This window comes from Pocillopora verrucosa, chromosome 9 (genome assembly GCF_036669915.1).
Source record: "Pocillopora verrucosa isolate sample1 chromosome 9, ASM3666991v2, whole genome shotgun sequence".
Lineage (NCBI taxonomy): Eukaryota > Metazoa > Cnidaria > Anthozoa > Scleractinia > Pocilloporidae > Pocillopora > Pocillopora verrucosa.
Window position 1 is genome coordinate 17,654,972 of NC_089320.1, and position 16,188 is coordinate 17,671,159.

The following is a 16,188-nucleotide window of genomic DNA, read 5'->3' on the forward strand; positions in this document are numbered from 1 at the left end:
TCTTGCACTGTAATCAAACCTAAATTTCAACGGAATTGCGCAGGGGAATGTTGCAAATCGTTTACTTCTATGTAAGCCTTCTAAACTTAACCAACAACACGGAGTATAACCCCGTGTTAATGGAGCAAAGTATTCGAGCGACCTTTTGTGGGACGAAAATACTAAGGTGAATAATTATTATTTTGTCGTACTGGGGTCTTTTTTGTATTTTCTCGAAATCGTAAATTTGATCTGATTACAACTGAATTTAAATACTAGAAAGAGGAACAACAAAGTACAGTTAAAGATACTACAGAATAGCCGCGTGTCGCGCTGTTTTATCGGTCTGCAATCGCGATCGATATGTAAAAACAATAAAGTTTTCTACTAGAATCTAAGTATAACAAGAATGTAACAAAAATTGACTTACCTTTTTGCTTGATATGATATATTCTTCCTGAGCCAGCTAAACTCGAGGTGATTTGAGGTCGCTTGACGCGATTCTCGGTTTCTTTTCACTCCTTCAAAGTTCAAAAGAGGAAAGTAGCCATCCTAGATTTTTATCACCTAGGACAACAATTTTCTTTTCAAGTTCATTGAATGTAAAATAGCTGCTTATTGTTTGAGCCACGGCAGCTAATTGCTGTAGCATCCTTTTGGGGATTCAACCTTTATTTCAAAGTCTTTCATTAAGATTTAATCTGGATGAATTCTTTCATGCTTAGGTGTAAACTATTACCAGCCCTATATTTACAGCAGTGAAAGAATGAAAGGCCATTAAGCGAGCGAAAAGGCCGTTATCTTTGTGTGTAAAATAGCAAACTCAGTGTAAACAGAGGCTGTTTTTTTTATTTGTAAGATAACGTTATCATTTGTCGAGCAAGTTTTAATTTAGACCAGTATTACAAAGTGTTGTTGTTTTTCTTAAGTGCAAGAGATTAGCAATGTGGCCTGTACATTTTGTTAACAAAAAGGAAAATCCGATGTAAACAGAGACTAGTTTTGAACAGATTAGGTTTTCGTTGCCGTGATGTAGTTCGTGATAATTTGGGAAATAAGTTTACGTTTTTAACGGTATCTCTAAGTCCTGCTGTTTTCAATACATCTGAGAGCGATAATCTTGACCCCAAATAGTGAAGATAAAGCAAATCCGACTGTTGCTGATGAGGGCAGAATGTGCATGAGTTGCTGGGTCATTTTTCATCGAGATAAAGTATGTTGCTCTTGTTTATGTTGAGCATTGTTTGTCATATAATCACTAGGCTGTGTTTCCATGCGTAGCCTTAAAATATACCTGGTGAATTTGTAAACTGAAGTAATTTTCATTAAAGGTTTTTCCGCCATTGTGCGTAGGCGGAGCCTCTTGATATTAGGGAAACAAACTACCTTACTGCCGCTGTAGACGATATGTTTAAAACAACTGCCCCAGGTACTGTCATACATGTTGGTTTCTTTTCCAGTTTTTATTAGTTTTGTAACAAGTAGCTTCATTTAAAAATTCAAGAATTAAACTAAATTGAATTTTTGATTGTTTAGACCCTCTTGGAAAGCACTTTTAATGTATTCGGTATACAATTTTGCTTTTCTTTTCTCCATGACCTGCAGTTGTAGTCACGGACACATCATTGTACAGTTGAAAACTGAGGCAAGAATTCTTAATTAAATCAGTCCTTGCATGAGAGCAGCAGAGCGATTACCTCTAAAATTAGAGCCCAAAAGATTTTGCTAGCAAGTTCGAATATCTGTACAAATTATGGATTAAAACAAGGGACGAGATGACCCATAGATAATATTGTTGAAAAAAACTTTGATCCATTTTACTGATCACAAGGTGACTAATACTTGACAGAATGTAAATACCACTGTGTTGAGCACAATAATTACAAGTTTGGTTAGTGCTGTTTTATTTCAGGTACAATGTTTGACTTTTTTCAAAGCTTTACTGTTTACTTAAGTCGACAAAATACATAAAGAACCATTCTAAGAATGTGTTTTACAGCTGTTTTACAAAATTTAACATTTTGACATCGTTACTCAAAGCATTCCCGCAATTTCCTTCCATAGTTGTTTTTTCTTCCTAAAAATGTTTGTTTTTTGAGAGCTAATTTGACCTGCGTTTTTGGCTTCAAAGCGAGCGCTTACAATAGAGTGTGTATGTCATTTATTTTGTTTACAAAGGTTCGCAGAAGCGTACATCATTAATTAGGTCTTACCTTTGTGGCGAGTCCAAAGGGATTAAAATTGTTTTAATGCATAAGGATAGGTCTGTTAACTAAAACGCAAGCTGACGGCTAAAAGCGCTTGTCCCTTCCTTAGTTTGCGTGCTCAGGTAGGATTTTGTTTTTCTTTTGCAGTTACTTAGGGCTTAAAGAGGTTTGAAAACGAATAGTGAAGTGCAGGAACTTGTCAAAACAATAGACTACAATTTTTAATTGAAGACACTTTCTAGCTCGGTTGTTGTATTCCTGTTCACCACTCAGCACCCAATGTGTTATCAGGGCATAATCTGACTGATTTCCAGTCGTTTCCGACAGAAGAGCTGAAATCATAAACAATCTCAGCAGAAGTCGTATTATGTCGCTCAATGGGTGGTGTATTTTGAATAGCCCTAATAGCAGCAGTACATGAAAATATTTAATAAGGCGCACAGTTTGTAGCTCGCCAAAGGCTTTGTTGACTTCACCAAGCTCTCCATTATTTTTGCAGGTAACATTACATGATTGTTATCTGTTACTAGACTTAGTGTGCAAGCATTCAACGCCAATTTAGTTTCGACTGCAAGTGGTTAAGTTCGCTGTTGTTCTTTTTCGTTTGCAGGTTTGTTTGCGGACACCTTTTCCTCTCGTGCTCAGACAAAAAACGAGAAGAGAGGATCTTTTAACACTTGTGACAGGTACGGTTTTGCCTCGTCTGGCTCTGCCCAGTATGCTACTTAACTGTTAAAACTTATAATATACGTTTGCGCTAATGTTGCTATATTTCGTTACCGAAAACGTCTGAGAGCTTTAATTTTTGTTGTGTTTAAACAGGCACTTTTGTACTCTATGTACAATACAGCCACAAGTTGAAAATAATTTACATGCCATGAACGATAGATATTAATGTTTAAATAGCTATGAAATGCTCTCGGTGTATTCGTGCTTGTGTGTACTTGCTTTTTAACTACACATTCCTAAACAGACCAGAAGAAAATGTAATCGGCGAGAAGTTTAATGTTAGGCACAACTTGTAGGGCAGTCTGAATAGTTTCGCCATCGGGGTCTATTTGTAAACAAAGACAATAACTGGAGAACCAAGGTTTATTTTCAAAACAAATTTTGCATTTAAATGTGTGTAATTCTTTTAGAAAGCACTTTCGTGTCTTCTCTGACGTCCACTGTTCAGTAAAGGTATTTGAATAACATAAGTATTGAGTTTGCTGTAGTCTTTACCTATCTGAATGACAATGCTATCAAAAGGGAAATTGTGTTAAATAGTTAAGGTGATTATATAACAATAATCTCCCTAAGGGAATGTGGGTGTTAATTAAAGGTACATTTATTTTGTGACAGCAAAGATAGCTTGAACCTTTTAAAAAGGAATATGTTTTGAAATTTTAAAAATGTTTCCATGCCTGAAAGAAATAAGTTCAGAAGTGAATATTTCTTGAAAACAGAAATAGGATATTGTCTTATCTGGAGTTGTGGTTTAGCAAAGAGTAATTGTCCTTTACTAGATGAACAAACATTCAAACTAAGTCTTTGTTCCATGCGTTTTAGAATTATTATTTTCTTTAGTGCTATGCATCGTTTGAGCCATTGTGAAACGTCTTATCACTAACCACACCATCATCAGTACGTTTTACGGTCTCACACCACCACCCCCCCCCCAAAAAAAAAATTAAATACGTGTACAAGAAGTCTGACTATCAATAAATCACAGGAAATGCTGTTTTTCATTTGTGAAAACATTAGGAAAGCCTTTTGGGGCAAATTATGTTTCTCCAGACAACTAACAGTTAAATCAACGAGCTTCATCATGCTTAAACTAAAAGTATTTCATCTCACTTCAAAGGTCAACAGTTTTACAAGTTTTATTGGACCAACGGTTCCTTAATAATCATTCTTGACATTTCGCTTATTATGACCGACCCTGAGAAGAAAGGGCTAAAAACTCAGTGTACAAGGCCATCAATTCTTAGATGTCAATGAACATTTGCGAAAGTGCTCCGATATCTTTTGGGGCGTACTCTCACAGATCCATCAATGTCGATTACTGAACAATGAATTAATGAGTTAAATTCAATTAATGATCAGGGTCACTGTCATCCGATTGGTGAAAATTGTTTTCTTGTGCAATCTGTATCTGTCGGTGAGATTTTGAATTAGGTTCTGTCTTTGTTGTTTAACAGTAGTTGTTTTGGGAGCTTTCTGTTATGCGAGAGTATTTTGAAGCTTAGTTGTGATTAAGATGCTAAAATTTGGACCTTTTCTGAACAAGCATGTATCCATTCGTAACTCAAAAAGTGTTAGGTTACGGATTATCATTTTAACAGTACCTCTAGCTTAAACAATATTGATGAGTCTCGTGATGAAATTTCCAAAAAGAGCAAGTAATCTTTTTTCATATTAAAGTTAATTTTCGAAAGAAGGTATGAAATTCCATCCTTACAAACAAATTCAGAAAGTAGTGGCAAATCTGCAATCGCGTAAGTAATTTTATTTTTAACCAAAGTTAACGGAAATGACAGATGTTATCATCTTCGTTCGTATATGAATAGTTCGCTGTAACCACTAACATTTTTCTATATTTGGAATACAGAAAACTCCAGTTATATTTCAACACGTTTTGACACGTTCTTAGCTTCGGACAACCATTTCCGGTAAACGTTTACGTTAATCAAACGTAGGTGATACCTCAAAAGTAAGGACTCCTCGAATGTAATTACAGTAAAAGCGCTGCTAACGAGAGAGTAAGTAATTAACCAATATGGCAATTTAAAGGTCAAAGAACCTCAAGCACTCTTCATTGATATCATACGGAGACAAATTAATTACTTTTCTACCGCTTGGCATATCGGTTACCTTTGATACGGTTTGTGCTTTTGTTATCTAAATTGTGCTCGATGTTTACAAGATCTTTGTCTTGCATAAATTTCAGTTTTCTCTGCTCTCTTAAGTAGTGAACACAATAGGGCTGCTTTGATGTTCTACTCTGTAATACATTCCATCATTCCATAAACGTTTGCCTTTGAGAAATGTATTTGAGAGAGCAGAATATACCTTTCCATCTTATCACAGATGATGAAAAGATCGTTTGCGATAGTTACCAAAGTTAGTCTCAGAATGGCTGTTGAACGGAGTGAAAGGTCAACATCTGAATTTTAAGGCTGCTTCATAACACAACGTCCTCGACCGCCAAACTGTGTACATATAAATTGGTGGTAATTTAGTCAAATATAATCAATGAATTGTTTACATGCGAGAAGTAGGTCAAGGTGACCACGTCAAACACTAATTATAAATTGATTAAACGGATAAGACGAGAAAAATAAGCATTAATGATTGAAAGAATAAGGAGACATTTATTTGTTACCTGTGGAAGATTTTATATTTCAATTTTTTCCGTCTTTCTGACACAAAACGGAAACTTAGCTTTTAGTCTGTTGTTTGATATTTGTGACCTCGGAATGAAGACTATTAATGCTATGGTGTACTATAAAGGTCTGTTGATGTATATGATCCATTGACTTACATTCCAAGCGAGCGAGAAACAGTATACAATTCATTACGTATGGCTTCTAGGGATGTCTACCTTTATTTCGTTATTCCAATCCATTACGCACAAGATATTGAATGTTACAACCCACCCATTCATTTTCGCGCTTTGTTATTGGCTAGTTTCGTCACGTGATGCCAAATCGCAGGACGGTTATCACGTTTTTGCCCTCCAATGATTATCGTCGAAAAGAAACAAAGCCAGACAAAAAAAGCTAGTTTTATAGTTTCACCTTTTCAACCTTATTATTTTACATGGAGGAAAAACAAACTCGTTTTGTAGAGTCAAGTGATAATGATATCAAAAAGCTGATCTCAAACACTGTTCCGGAAGGTTGAAAAAATTTAACAAAATATGCTGTCAACACGCAATATGAAAATTAATGGGTGGGAGAGGGGGTTGGAGGTATAAAATAATAACACCCCACACCTCCTCTGACTCTGCTGGTATGTCGACTGATAATGTCCTTGGCTGATCGTCCTCACAATTTCTTAATTTTTTCCAGAAGGTTCACTTCTTGGTCACATATTTATTTTTCGAATATTTTTCTCTTTAATTATAAGGCGACATACCAGCCGCCCGAAGCGGTTCAGTTACTAAACGCATCAGTTAAAAGGCTTACGTTGTTAAATTTCTCTTTTTTTTTCTCTTTGTCAATTTAAGCGTCCATTCCTGAGGGTTTGAAGCCATGTTTTCCTTGTTATTTCTCATCGCAACACTTACCAAGTTCGCCCCGGAAACTGAAGCCATATTTCTCCCTTACTGGTCGAAAAGGAATCACTCTGAATCTTCCTTCCACATCCCGTTCTCTACACTGGCGCTGGACAATTCTCCGAGGCGAAGTAAAAAGCTACAGCATTACTTTGACCTGGCGACGAACTACTCCCTAGACTACCGCTGTGCAATTGGATTGCCCATGTCCATCGCTTGGCACGTGTACTCCCCATACACCACCGTCTATCAAACCAAGAACAAAGGAAGCACGGGTCTAACGGTTGACGGCATGTTTCCGGCCATTCTGAAGGCTGCTTTGTCGGGCTGTTGTAATAAGAACTCTGACGTTTTGTTTGGAAAACTTTCTAAGTCTGTAAGGAGCGTAGAGAACGACATTGCAAAGGACAGGTTTGATTTGACGTTTCCTATCTACGGATACGACAACTCAGATATATTCAGGTAACTTCGCAGCATGTGCAATATGCGTAATTTATCCTTAGATCTTAGAGCTATTTTCTCCAGCTAGTCATCATGTATGTCAATGTTGGCCAATTTCGTGAATGTGGTGTTGCATCAAGGCAATTGTTCTAAGGGTCTATCAGGATACTTGTTCACTGGATATCTATTTAACAAATAAGTTTTGCCGTGCCTTCTTTCAGTAATAGATCACAGACGACATCAAAATGTGATAAGAATACACGAGGCAGAAAGGCCTGTCCCGATTGTGCACGGCAACTTTTAAGCAAATTTTGGTCTTTGTAGCACCCTTGTGTGGTTCTAACAGCCACGGGCGAGGTTTGCCTTTCTGAGCATTTTTTGAGAAACTTTTAGGTTTAGGGCCCATACAAAGAACAATAAAGTCAAAGATTTCGCGAAAAAAACCTTCAATTTATGCAAATTTCTTGAATGTTTCGCAGGCGTATTATCGTTTATTTACTTTCCGTGAACGGAAATGGATGGTTAGAAGCTGTCTTTATTAGTGAGCAACTCTTTAAAGTTAAGTTCAGTTCATTATTGCGATGAACGAAAAATATGGTTTTTGATTAACGTTTATATGAAAAATATCAAGATATGTGGGAGGCAACTGTTGAAATTCGGGTAACAATTTTTCGGATTTTAGTCAATTTTTTAGCAAATTTTCGATATTCCAGTGAGCAACTTTCCAGCATTTTACGAGCACAATCGGGACAGGCCTAGAGCCGAGTGTCACAGATGTGACGTCATCTAGGCCTCTGTTCTCCAAAAATCGTAAGTGAGAGCCAATCAAAATGCGTGCCGGCGTGATGCAGCTTATTGCCGGTGTGATGTAGCTCATTGCCGGTATGATGCAGCTTATTGCCGGCGTGATGAAGCTTATCGCCGGCGTGATGCAGCAGCTTATTGTATAAAGGACGATGGTTGGTTTTAACTGCGCACTCTCTGAACAATTGCAACCAGATTCCATTTCATGATCTAAATCAGTTGATTGTTACATTACCTGTAGTCGCGTACATCACAGAGATCCTGTTCCGTATTTCTTAACCCTTTAACTCCCAAGATTTGATTGTTAATTCTCCCCTCTTGCTGCTAACAGTTCCTTGTAAATTAGTTGCGAGAATGTGGTGAAAGATCAAGATAACAATTTCTACCTGATAAGTTTGGGTATTCTCATTAACTGTTTGCTAAATATAGTATGGAAATTATTGGGAGAAGTAACACGTTAGTCACTTCTGGGAGTTAAAGGGTGAAGTATAAAACTAACTTGTGTCCCTGATTCAAAACGTTAGTGCGTGGAAGCGAATAGTAGAGAAATAAGGGAAACTACTATAACCTTTTTGAGATAACTCAGCAATCATTTTTTGTTTCCTCTTCGATACCAGGGACCGGCCGTTCATCAGTATTGTCAAGGCACCTCGTGTTATTCTTCTTGTGCACAATGACCAACCCGACAAGACTCAAACTCACGTTCTGATTACAACAATAGCCAACGCCTGGCCAATGCTGGTGTTTATACTCGTTACAGCTTCACTCTCTGGGATTATCATTTGGTTTCTGGTGAGCTGGATTTTTTGTTGTTTTTTTTTGTTGAAAATACCCAAGAATATTTTTTGAAAATTGGAGTAGGTTTTGGATTGGGATCTAACAACCAAAGATGATTTTTGGCTTAGTTCTGAGTTTGTACGGGGTTCCTCCTATTCTACCAATGACTTACACTGAAACTCCAATAAGACTTACGAAACGCGAACTCTTTTCGGCTACGCCGCGAGTCTGAGAAACTAAGTGTTTAGTATTTGTTGAGTCTGTATCAATGATGTGTACCTATTGACTGAGTGGGAGGGCCAGACGGAAAGATATTTGTCTTGAGGTCATGACGCAAAGACTAAGCGCAGCGAGGTCCGTGCGTCATATAAAAACAAATAATAAGGAAACTCAAATTATAAAAACGGAGAGTACTTTTTGGGCTACTTCGCGTAGCATCCACCCCCGTGTCCTGAGACATTGAGAAGTTCAGCTTGGCAACACTTAAGGAATAATTTTTTTTATCACTTTTTATTTGTTTGTTTGTCTATAGGATCACACCAGCAACCCTGGAGAATTCCCGCCACCATTTCTACGAGGTTCCTGGGAAGGCTTTTGGTGGGCACTTGTTACTATGACAACTGTGGGGTTCGTATATTTTTCTGAGGCAAATTATTCTTAGTAGATTTAACATTTATGTAGTTGTTTGTCAAAATCATGCTTGAATATTACTTAATGATTATTATCTTAAACCTGATTTAATTTTTTGTTTTGAAACTGTTATTATTGGTAGGTTATTTGAATGAATAAAGGGGGGAAAGAGTTTAAAGGTTGACGTTTCGAGCGTTAGCCAATTTACGCTATCAATAATACTAAATTACCCATTTGAATTAATACCTATCAGACTAATGGACTGATGAATGACTGACTGACTGACCGACTGATGAATGACTGATGGACTGACTGCCCGACTTATGACTGACTGACTGACTAACCGACTGATGAATGACTGACTGACTGACCGATTGATGAATGACTGACTGATTGACTGACCGACTGATGAATGACTGAATGACTGACTGATTGACTGACCGACTGATGAATGACTGAATGACTGACTGACCGACTGATGAATGACTGACAGACTGACCAACTGATGAATGACTGACTGATTGACTGACCGACTGATGAATGACTGAATGACTGACTGACTGACCGACTGATGAATGACTGAATGACTGACTGACTGACCTACTGATGAATGACTGACTGACTGACTGACTGACCGACTGACTGACCAACTGACTGACTGATGAATGACTGACTGACCGACTGACTGACCGACTGATGAATGACTGACTGACTGACTGACTGACCGACTGACTGACCAACTGACTGACTGATGAATGACTGACTGACCGACTGACTGACCTACTGATGAATGACTAACTGACTGACTGACTGACCGACTGACTGACCAACTGACTGACTGATGAATGACTGACTGACCGACTGACTGACCGACTGACTGACCAACTGATCGACTGATGAATGACTGACTGACCAACTGATCGACTGATGAATGACTGACTGACTGACTGACTGATGAATGATTGACTGACTGACTGATGACTGACTGACTGACTGACTGACTGACTGACTGACTGACTGACTGATGAATGACTGACTGACTGACTGACTGACTGACTGATGAATGACTGACTGACTGACTGACTGACTGATGACTGACTGACTGACTGACTGACCGACTGACTGACTGATGACTGACTGACTGACCAACTGATCGACTCATTGATTGAATAAATGGGGGTAGATTTCTGAAGAAACTGTGGTTTCGCGTCGGTAGAAGGTATTACAAGATAATTTGGTTTTATCAACTGAGTTGATAACGTAAATTGGCTATCATAAAGAGTTTTCTAAAGCTGACGTTACGAGCGTTAGCCCTTCTTCAGAGCGTTAACCCTTTCACTCTGTCTCAAGCTTGATTGACTGATTGTTTTATTGACTCATTGACTGAATGATTAATCTTATAGTTATTGGTACCCTTTATCACAGGTATGGTGACCGTTCTCCTAAGTCAGCCCTTGGTCGTGTGTTCTGTATTCTGTGGATTATAACAGGTGTTATCATCATATCGATTTTTACAGCCCTGGTGACAGCTTCGTTATCTGCCAGTACCGTGCAGATTTTTAAAATTCACGGTTCAAAGGTATATTGTAAAGCATCCTTTTTCTTTCCTGAAAACAAATATATTTTCCTTCTCTCCTTAGCTGCACCTGACCTTTAAAATGTGTTGCTTCCTTCAGTTAGAAGCTCAAAAAGCATTTAGTATTAATTCTCTCTTTTCACTTTTCTTCCGCTAATTCTCCTGTTCCTCGTTGTCATCGTCAGCGTCTTCAAACTTTGCGAGGCTTCAGCAGTCTTGACCGGGGACGGTGACATGCTTAGGAAAACATCGACGTTATTGAATGACAACTGTTGTGTCAAGAATTTTAAAGACTCAAGAATGCTAACCGTCACTAACATCGCCAGAGCTCTCTTTGGCGTAGCACGCAAAGGCAACTCTAAGTCGCGCTGTTTATAGCAGTGTAACTAATTCGCCCTTCGTGTTCACATAAAAACCAAAATTTGGGGATTTCACATTTTTTTACTACATAGGACGGCTTGAAAATACGTAATGAGCTTCGTTGCAGTTCTTCTCGTTAATATTTTTAGCTCGCTGTGTTCTCTCTCAAGTCATCTTTGTACTATTTCACTCTACCTGTTGCTTATTTAATGGTTCATTTTATGTTTTATTCCTATTTTTTTTTTCACTTTTTGTTTATTTTTTTACATCCTGTGGCAGATCGGAGCAGTAAATGGGAGTGAGGAGTTCAAACTTGGTGTGACCATGAATGCTGACATGAAAGGTATCACATATGCATCAGTTATATACAGTGATGTTAGAATACATCCTTGCGATGTCAACGAGGCTAAGCGTAAAAGTGTTAGACAATTAAGGAAATCGTTGAACTGAGATTACCTTTGGTTTTAACTACATCATTCTCTCGCACCCTCTCTGTATTCCTCTCAGGTCTTCTGTATTGTTTATAACATTTTTCTTCAGTCAACGGCCGGGCTCAGACTCCACATCTCTCTTCATGTACACGTACTTACCAACGCGACGTCCTCGCGGGGGAAGGGGCAAGGAGACTGGTCGAGGGCCGTATTTTTTTTCGACCTAAGTTCGCGACATATGAATAAAATCCCTCTTTATCCTGTTCACAGTCTTATTCTACTTCATGATTCTAATCCTATTTTTTGTGAAGAGCAATTTGCCATTGAGCGTCAAAAAAAAATCTCTGATTGCTTTGGTTTTGCTTTACGTCGCTATGTGATTGGTCCAGAAAACTTGCATGATCCTCCCAACCAGGTTAAGATCGAAAACTAACACTTGTTCACTCGCGTCTAATAGCGCTTTAGGCAGTTTGCTTGTGTATACTTTTCATCATTATCCTTGTGATTTTTTCCTTCGCTCTGATTGGCTGTTTTTATTACTTCGGTTCTGGTTTTGCAACATTCAATAGAAATGCGCTCCTGCAAAATATTTTGCTTCATTTTTCCGCTGTTACGAATATTAGGGCATTCCGAGTTTCAATTTCCAGACCCGGACATTTTGCCCATTGCGAAATATCAGTGCGTATTACATAGTAAACCATCGAATAAGGTATATGTATCATTTAGTGGTCAATTTTCTACCACCTTAGTTTTCCCTCACGTGATGAAAATGACGGAAGCTCTCTTGGCACACGAAATTGACGGTGCTCTAGTGGATAACTACGTCCTCACTCATTCGTTGAACCTGATTCAAAAAGAACCAATCAGAATCGAGAGGTACATCGATCACTCAATCACCTATGGAGTGGTGTTACCTAAGAATTCTTCAAGGTTTGAGAAATGTGTTCGAAGCTTCCTACAGAATCACCCACAGGAGATATTTGAAATCATTGCAGATAATTTGGTGCCACTCAAGGTAAGCGTTAACAGCAATTTTTGTTTCTTTTCAATTTTCTTAATCTTGTAATTCTTGTGTCAAGCCAGTGTTCGCTAGATTTCACTGGCACTATGAGATTTATGAAGTCATCGAATTTTTTCCATCCGGTTGAACAAGATAGAAACGAAACGGAAATTTGAGTGGGGGTCATTTTAAAGACTCTTAAAGAGCTCATGTGAAAAGAAACCAAAAGGCACCACGTAAGCGCCACAAAAAATCAAACCAAACAAAAAAAAAAACAATCAAACTAAATGCAGGGCATATAAATTGAAAATCATTTATGATTTTACATGTAGTTCTAAGTTCCTCTCACTGAAGACTCAAGTTATCGAGCTACGTGGAAATAACATGAGTTTCTTTTGCATTTATTCTAATAGAATCCGACTGATGACGAAAACCAGCAGCTTAAAGCTGCAGAAGGTTTGTTTTATCAAGAAGATGTCTTTTCTCTCGTCATGTACATCGGACTTGGTGTCGCCGCTGTGTTCTTTATTGCTGGCTTCTCTTGGGAATTCTTATATCGCAGACCGAAAATAAGTAAGCATTTCTGAGTTATTTCCCTCACAGGTGTACTAATATTTGAATGTTATTCTTATTGATGTAATCAGTCAATGTTTATCTTTGCGTTTCATCCAGATTTGTTGGTAACATTTACTACTGAAAAGAATTTCTTATTTATGTTGACTTACATGTTCTCCAGGCAAAAAAAAAAACAAAACAACTATATTTAAGGAGGGTAACACACAACAATAATTCAACTGATGAACTAGTGGCCCCCGATTCTAAAAGTACTATAAGTAGAATTAAAATGTATTCGTATAAAACTGATCGACAGTTATATTGAAATTTAAGCTAAAAACTAGATAAAAATTAATAATAGTTGGGCCAGGTTAAATCGCATTCGGACTGAAATGTTCTACCTCATCATAGCTCGTTGAAAAATGTCTGTGAAAGGGCTTTCTGAAAGACGCAACTTTTGTCGCTTCTTTCTTTAGGTTAATGGGTGGTTAGTTCCACAATCTTGTCGCAAGTACGCTAAAGGTCCTCTCTCCCTCGGTTTCGCGATTGACCAAAGGGCAGGCCCGATGAAATTTACTATAACGACCAGTTCATGTGTGTAGGTCGGCATTAAATTTGAGTAGATCGTACATATAAGCAGGACAGCTTCCTTTTAAACGCTTGAAGACTAAAGTACTCTTATTTAAATCAACTTCGTCGTAGAAAAGGGTGCCACGCTAAGAGTTTCGCACTGTTCGACCTTCTGTCATTGATGATCGCCATTGAAGTTGTAGATTTTTGTAGTTTAGTTTGGAGTTAACGGCAAATCAAATTGGAACTTCTTTTACCGTCTGCTTTCGGCTGTGCTCACACTCTAGTTAAAATATTCGCTATAGATATGAAGAAGAGTTTTTTTCTAGTTTTGTTAAGGCTGATATAAGGAATATGGGAAAAATGAAAAAATCAGAGTTCATTTTTGTCGTGTGTCGTTGCCATAAAATTCATGCTTAAAATCATAAAGAAAGCTGTTGAAGCATCTGTTCTAATTTAGTTTATTTTGGTTGAAACTTGATATTAGTGATGTTGTTGTATTTCAACTTTCGTTGTAAGCTTTCACCGTCGTCGTCGTCGTCGTCGTTATTGTTGTAAATGAAGTGTTACACAAGTTAACTCTTCATCTTCTTAACAGCCCGTGATGAATCTTGATGCAGCAATTAATTGGGAATATTTGATAGTCAACAAACATTTTTCTTCCTTCAGGAAATCAGCGTATGCAGTTTGCTCCTAAGGGTTCTTACTCAGTCAGCGAGGACGAAGTTAAACTTCACCCTCGCGACAACTCTAAACATGCCACCTTGGATATGATGATAGCCGAATACCAAGTGTTTCATGACCGCTTAATTGAAGGATTGAAGAAGCTTCGCGATCAAGAATTAGCCGCTGATCGAAATGCCAACGGTCGCACTCCCAACGGAGATGATGAAAAAGTCGCTGTGTAAAACCGTACTGCTTTAACCCCTAAACTCCCAGAACCTACCAAGTAATTTTCTCCAAGGCCCCATTACATTTCTTTGTGGATCAGTTTGGTGAATTTCATTTTATACCAAGATTGCATCCTCCAGCTGATGGTTTTGTGTCTTCTCATTACCTTTGGGCTGGATGATGTACGTAAAATTGTGAGGGGAAGCTACTTGTCGATCTCTTTTGGAGTTAAGAGGGTAATTTATCTTTTTTAGAGGTGATGTTTGTGTTCTTCCTCGATCCTGTTTCAAATTAAGGTGACTAATTTGACCACTTTATTTAAATCTTTACGTTACAATATGCACAACCTTTAGTTGTAGTAACAATTAATCCGAATTGTAGGAATTGGAAAATTTACTGTGGCAGATGATTTAATTTTTGCATAGGGTTAAAGTATAATAATTAGCATGAAGTATTGTTTTTTAGGTGAAACCTTAAGTTTGAACTTAAAAAGAAAAAGTTGAAGAAAAGGTTCAAGTCAATACGAACATTTTGATTTACCTTATGTGGGTTATCGGTTTTGAAAAGGAACCACACACGCCCAAACAAGTATGTATTAAAACCTCCCCTCCCCTTTACCTGACTAACCTGTGTGGGGTGTAGGATCTTATTGAAAGCTGAAAGTTAATCTGTACAGTTTTCGCTGTCCCAGTAGAATAATTATGAAAGCGTGTTCCTGAAACGTTGTTTCATAAATGTGCTGTCCATGATAACTCGAAGTTATCAATATTTAAAGGGTCAGCCGCATTTAATGAAGGCTGTACTTTTCGATTAAGCTGTATGTAATCAAAACTTAAGTAATTACAAGGGACACTTGGAACTTGGAGTAAATCTCAGAGTCTCGTTGTATAACCTGTATGACCAATAGGACCGAAGAGTTCAGGACTTAGTTCAAGAATGTTTCCGCAGCACAAGCGAAGTGTTATTTCTTCTATTAAAGGATTTTTTTAATGCTCCTGCGAAGGGCATGTACATAACACCAAGTAACATTGAATACCTATTTGAAAATTGTTTAAAGTTAGAGTTAGGTCTCGTTTCAAGGTTATTCAATAAAAACTTTTTTTTTCTTGTTTTTGTAAGCGAATACTGTTGTAGGGAACATCTTTGATTTCGGTAATTGGACGGCATTACGTTCGTCAGAACTTCGCGACAGGTCGCTGATCGTCTGATTCTCGTGTGAGGTCGGTAAAAGGACGATTATGTGTTCGTAAGTTCCTCGTTAGAGGTCGGTAGTCTGACAATATCGTGTTCGTCAGACTGGGTTTGGTATTTTCCTCAGGAAGTGGAATGTCATCCGTGTCATCGTGGTTGTTCCAGGCAAAGTTAAAATGGTTTGGACTAGGAGTAAAATTGGGCTTTAATTTATTAGGAAAGGTTCTGTTACAGTTTCCCAGAGGTCAAGTACTGAGTTTTGTGGGCGACATTCTGATTTAACTTTTCCTTAATATTTGTAAAGCAAAAACTTCAACAGCACCATTATTTTTTCAAATCTTTTATCTTAAGTTATAGTTTTCCATGATATTTGGTTAGTATCGCTCCAAGTGGTGCAACCCACGGCAACCCAACCAAGACCCCACACCCGAAGCACAAGGTGTATCTTTGATGCATTTTGAGGCCACAAAAAAGCAAGTTTACCCCAAGGATACAGCAACACTTCCCGGATGTTA

General features: G+C 38.0%; 2 protein-coding genes across 14 annotated transcripts in view; one reads left to right on the forward strand and one right to left on the reverse strand.

The window, feature by feature from the left end:
• The window catches only part of LOC131775850 (uncharacterized), a 39,445-nt gene extending 38,934 nt beyond the window's left edge, over nt 1-511 (reverse strand). The window contains exon 1 of the mRNA XM_059091963.2: nt 410-511. The gene's annotated coding sequence lies outside the window, so the exon portion shown is untranslated. The remainder of the gene's footprint in view (nt 1-409) is intronic.
• The window catches only part of LOC131775851 (uncharacterized), a 55,101-nt gene extending 39,502 nt beyond the window's left edge, over nt 1-15,599 (forward strand). For 8 of the 13 annotated variants that reach the window (XM_066171902.1, XM_059091969.2, XM_066171903.1 and 5 more), the window contains 9 exons: nt 2,797-2,872; nt 6,400-6,909; nt 8,310-8,484; nt 9,002-9,096; nt 10,525-10,678; nt 11,315-11,378; nt 12,216-12,481; nt 12,880-13,039; nt 14,261-15,599. In XM_066171902.1, the coding sequence (XP_066027999.1) occupies nt 6,425-6,909; nt 8,310-8,484; nt 9,002-9,096; nt 10,525-10,678; nt 11,315-11,378; nt 12,216-12,481; nt 12,880-13,039; nt 14,261-14,499 (1,638 nt within the window). In that variant the 5' untranslated portion in view covers nt 2,797-2,872; nt 6,400-6,424 and the 3' untranslated portion in view covers nt 14,500-15,599. Of the gene's footprint in view, nt 1-124; nt 167-1,040; nt 1,193-2,211; nt 2,309-2,493; nt 2,686-2,796; nt 2,873-4,824; nt 4,931-6,399; nt 6,910-8,309; nt 8,485-9,001; nt 9,097-10,524; nt 10,679-11,314; nt 11,379-12,215; nt 12,482-12,879; nt 13,040-14,260 lie in introns of those variants that run through there. The other 5 variants (XM_066171905.1, XM_059091971.2, XM_059091970.2 and 2 more) reach the window with 5 other exon arrangements.
• Nucleotides 15,600-16,188: the final 589 nt, after the last annotated feature.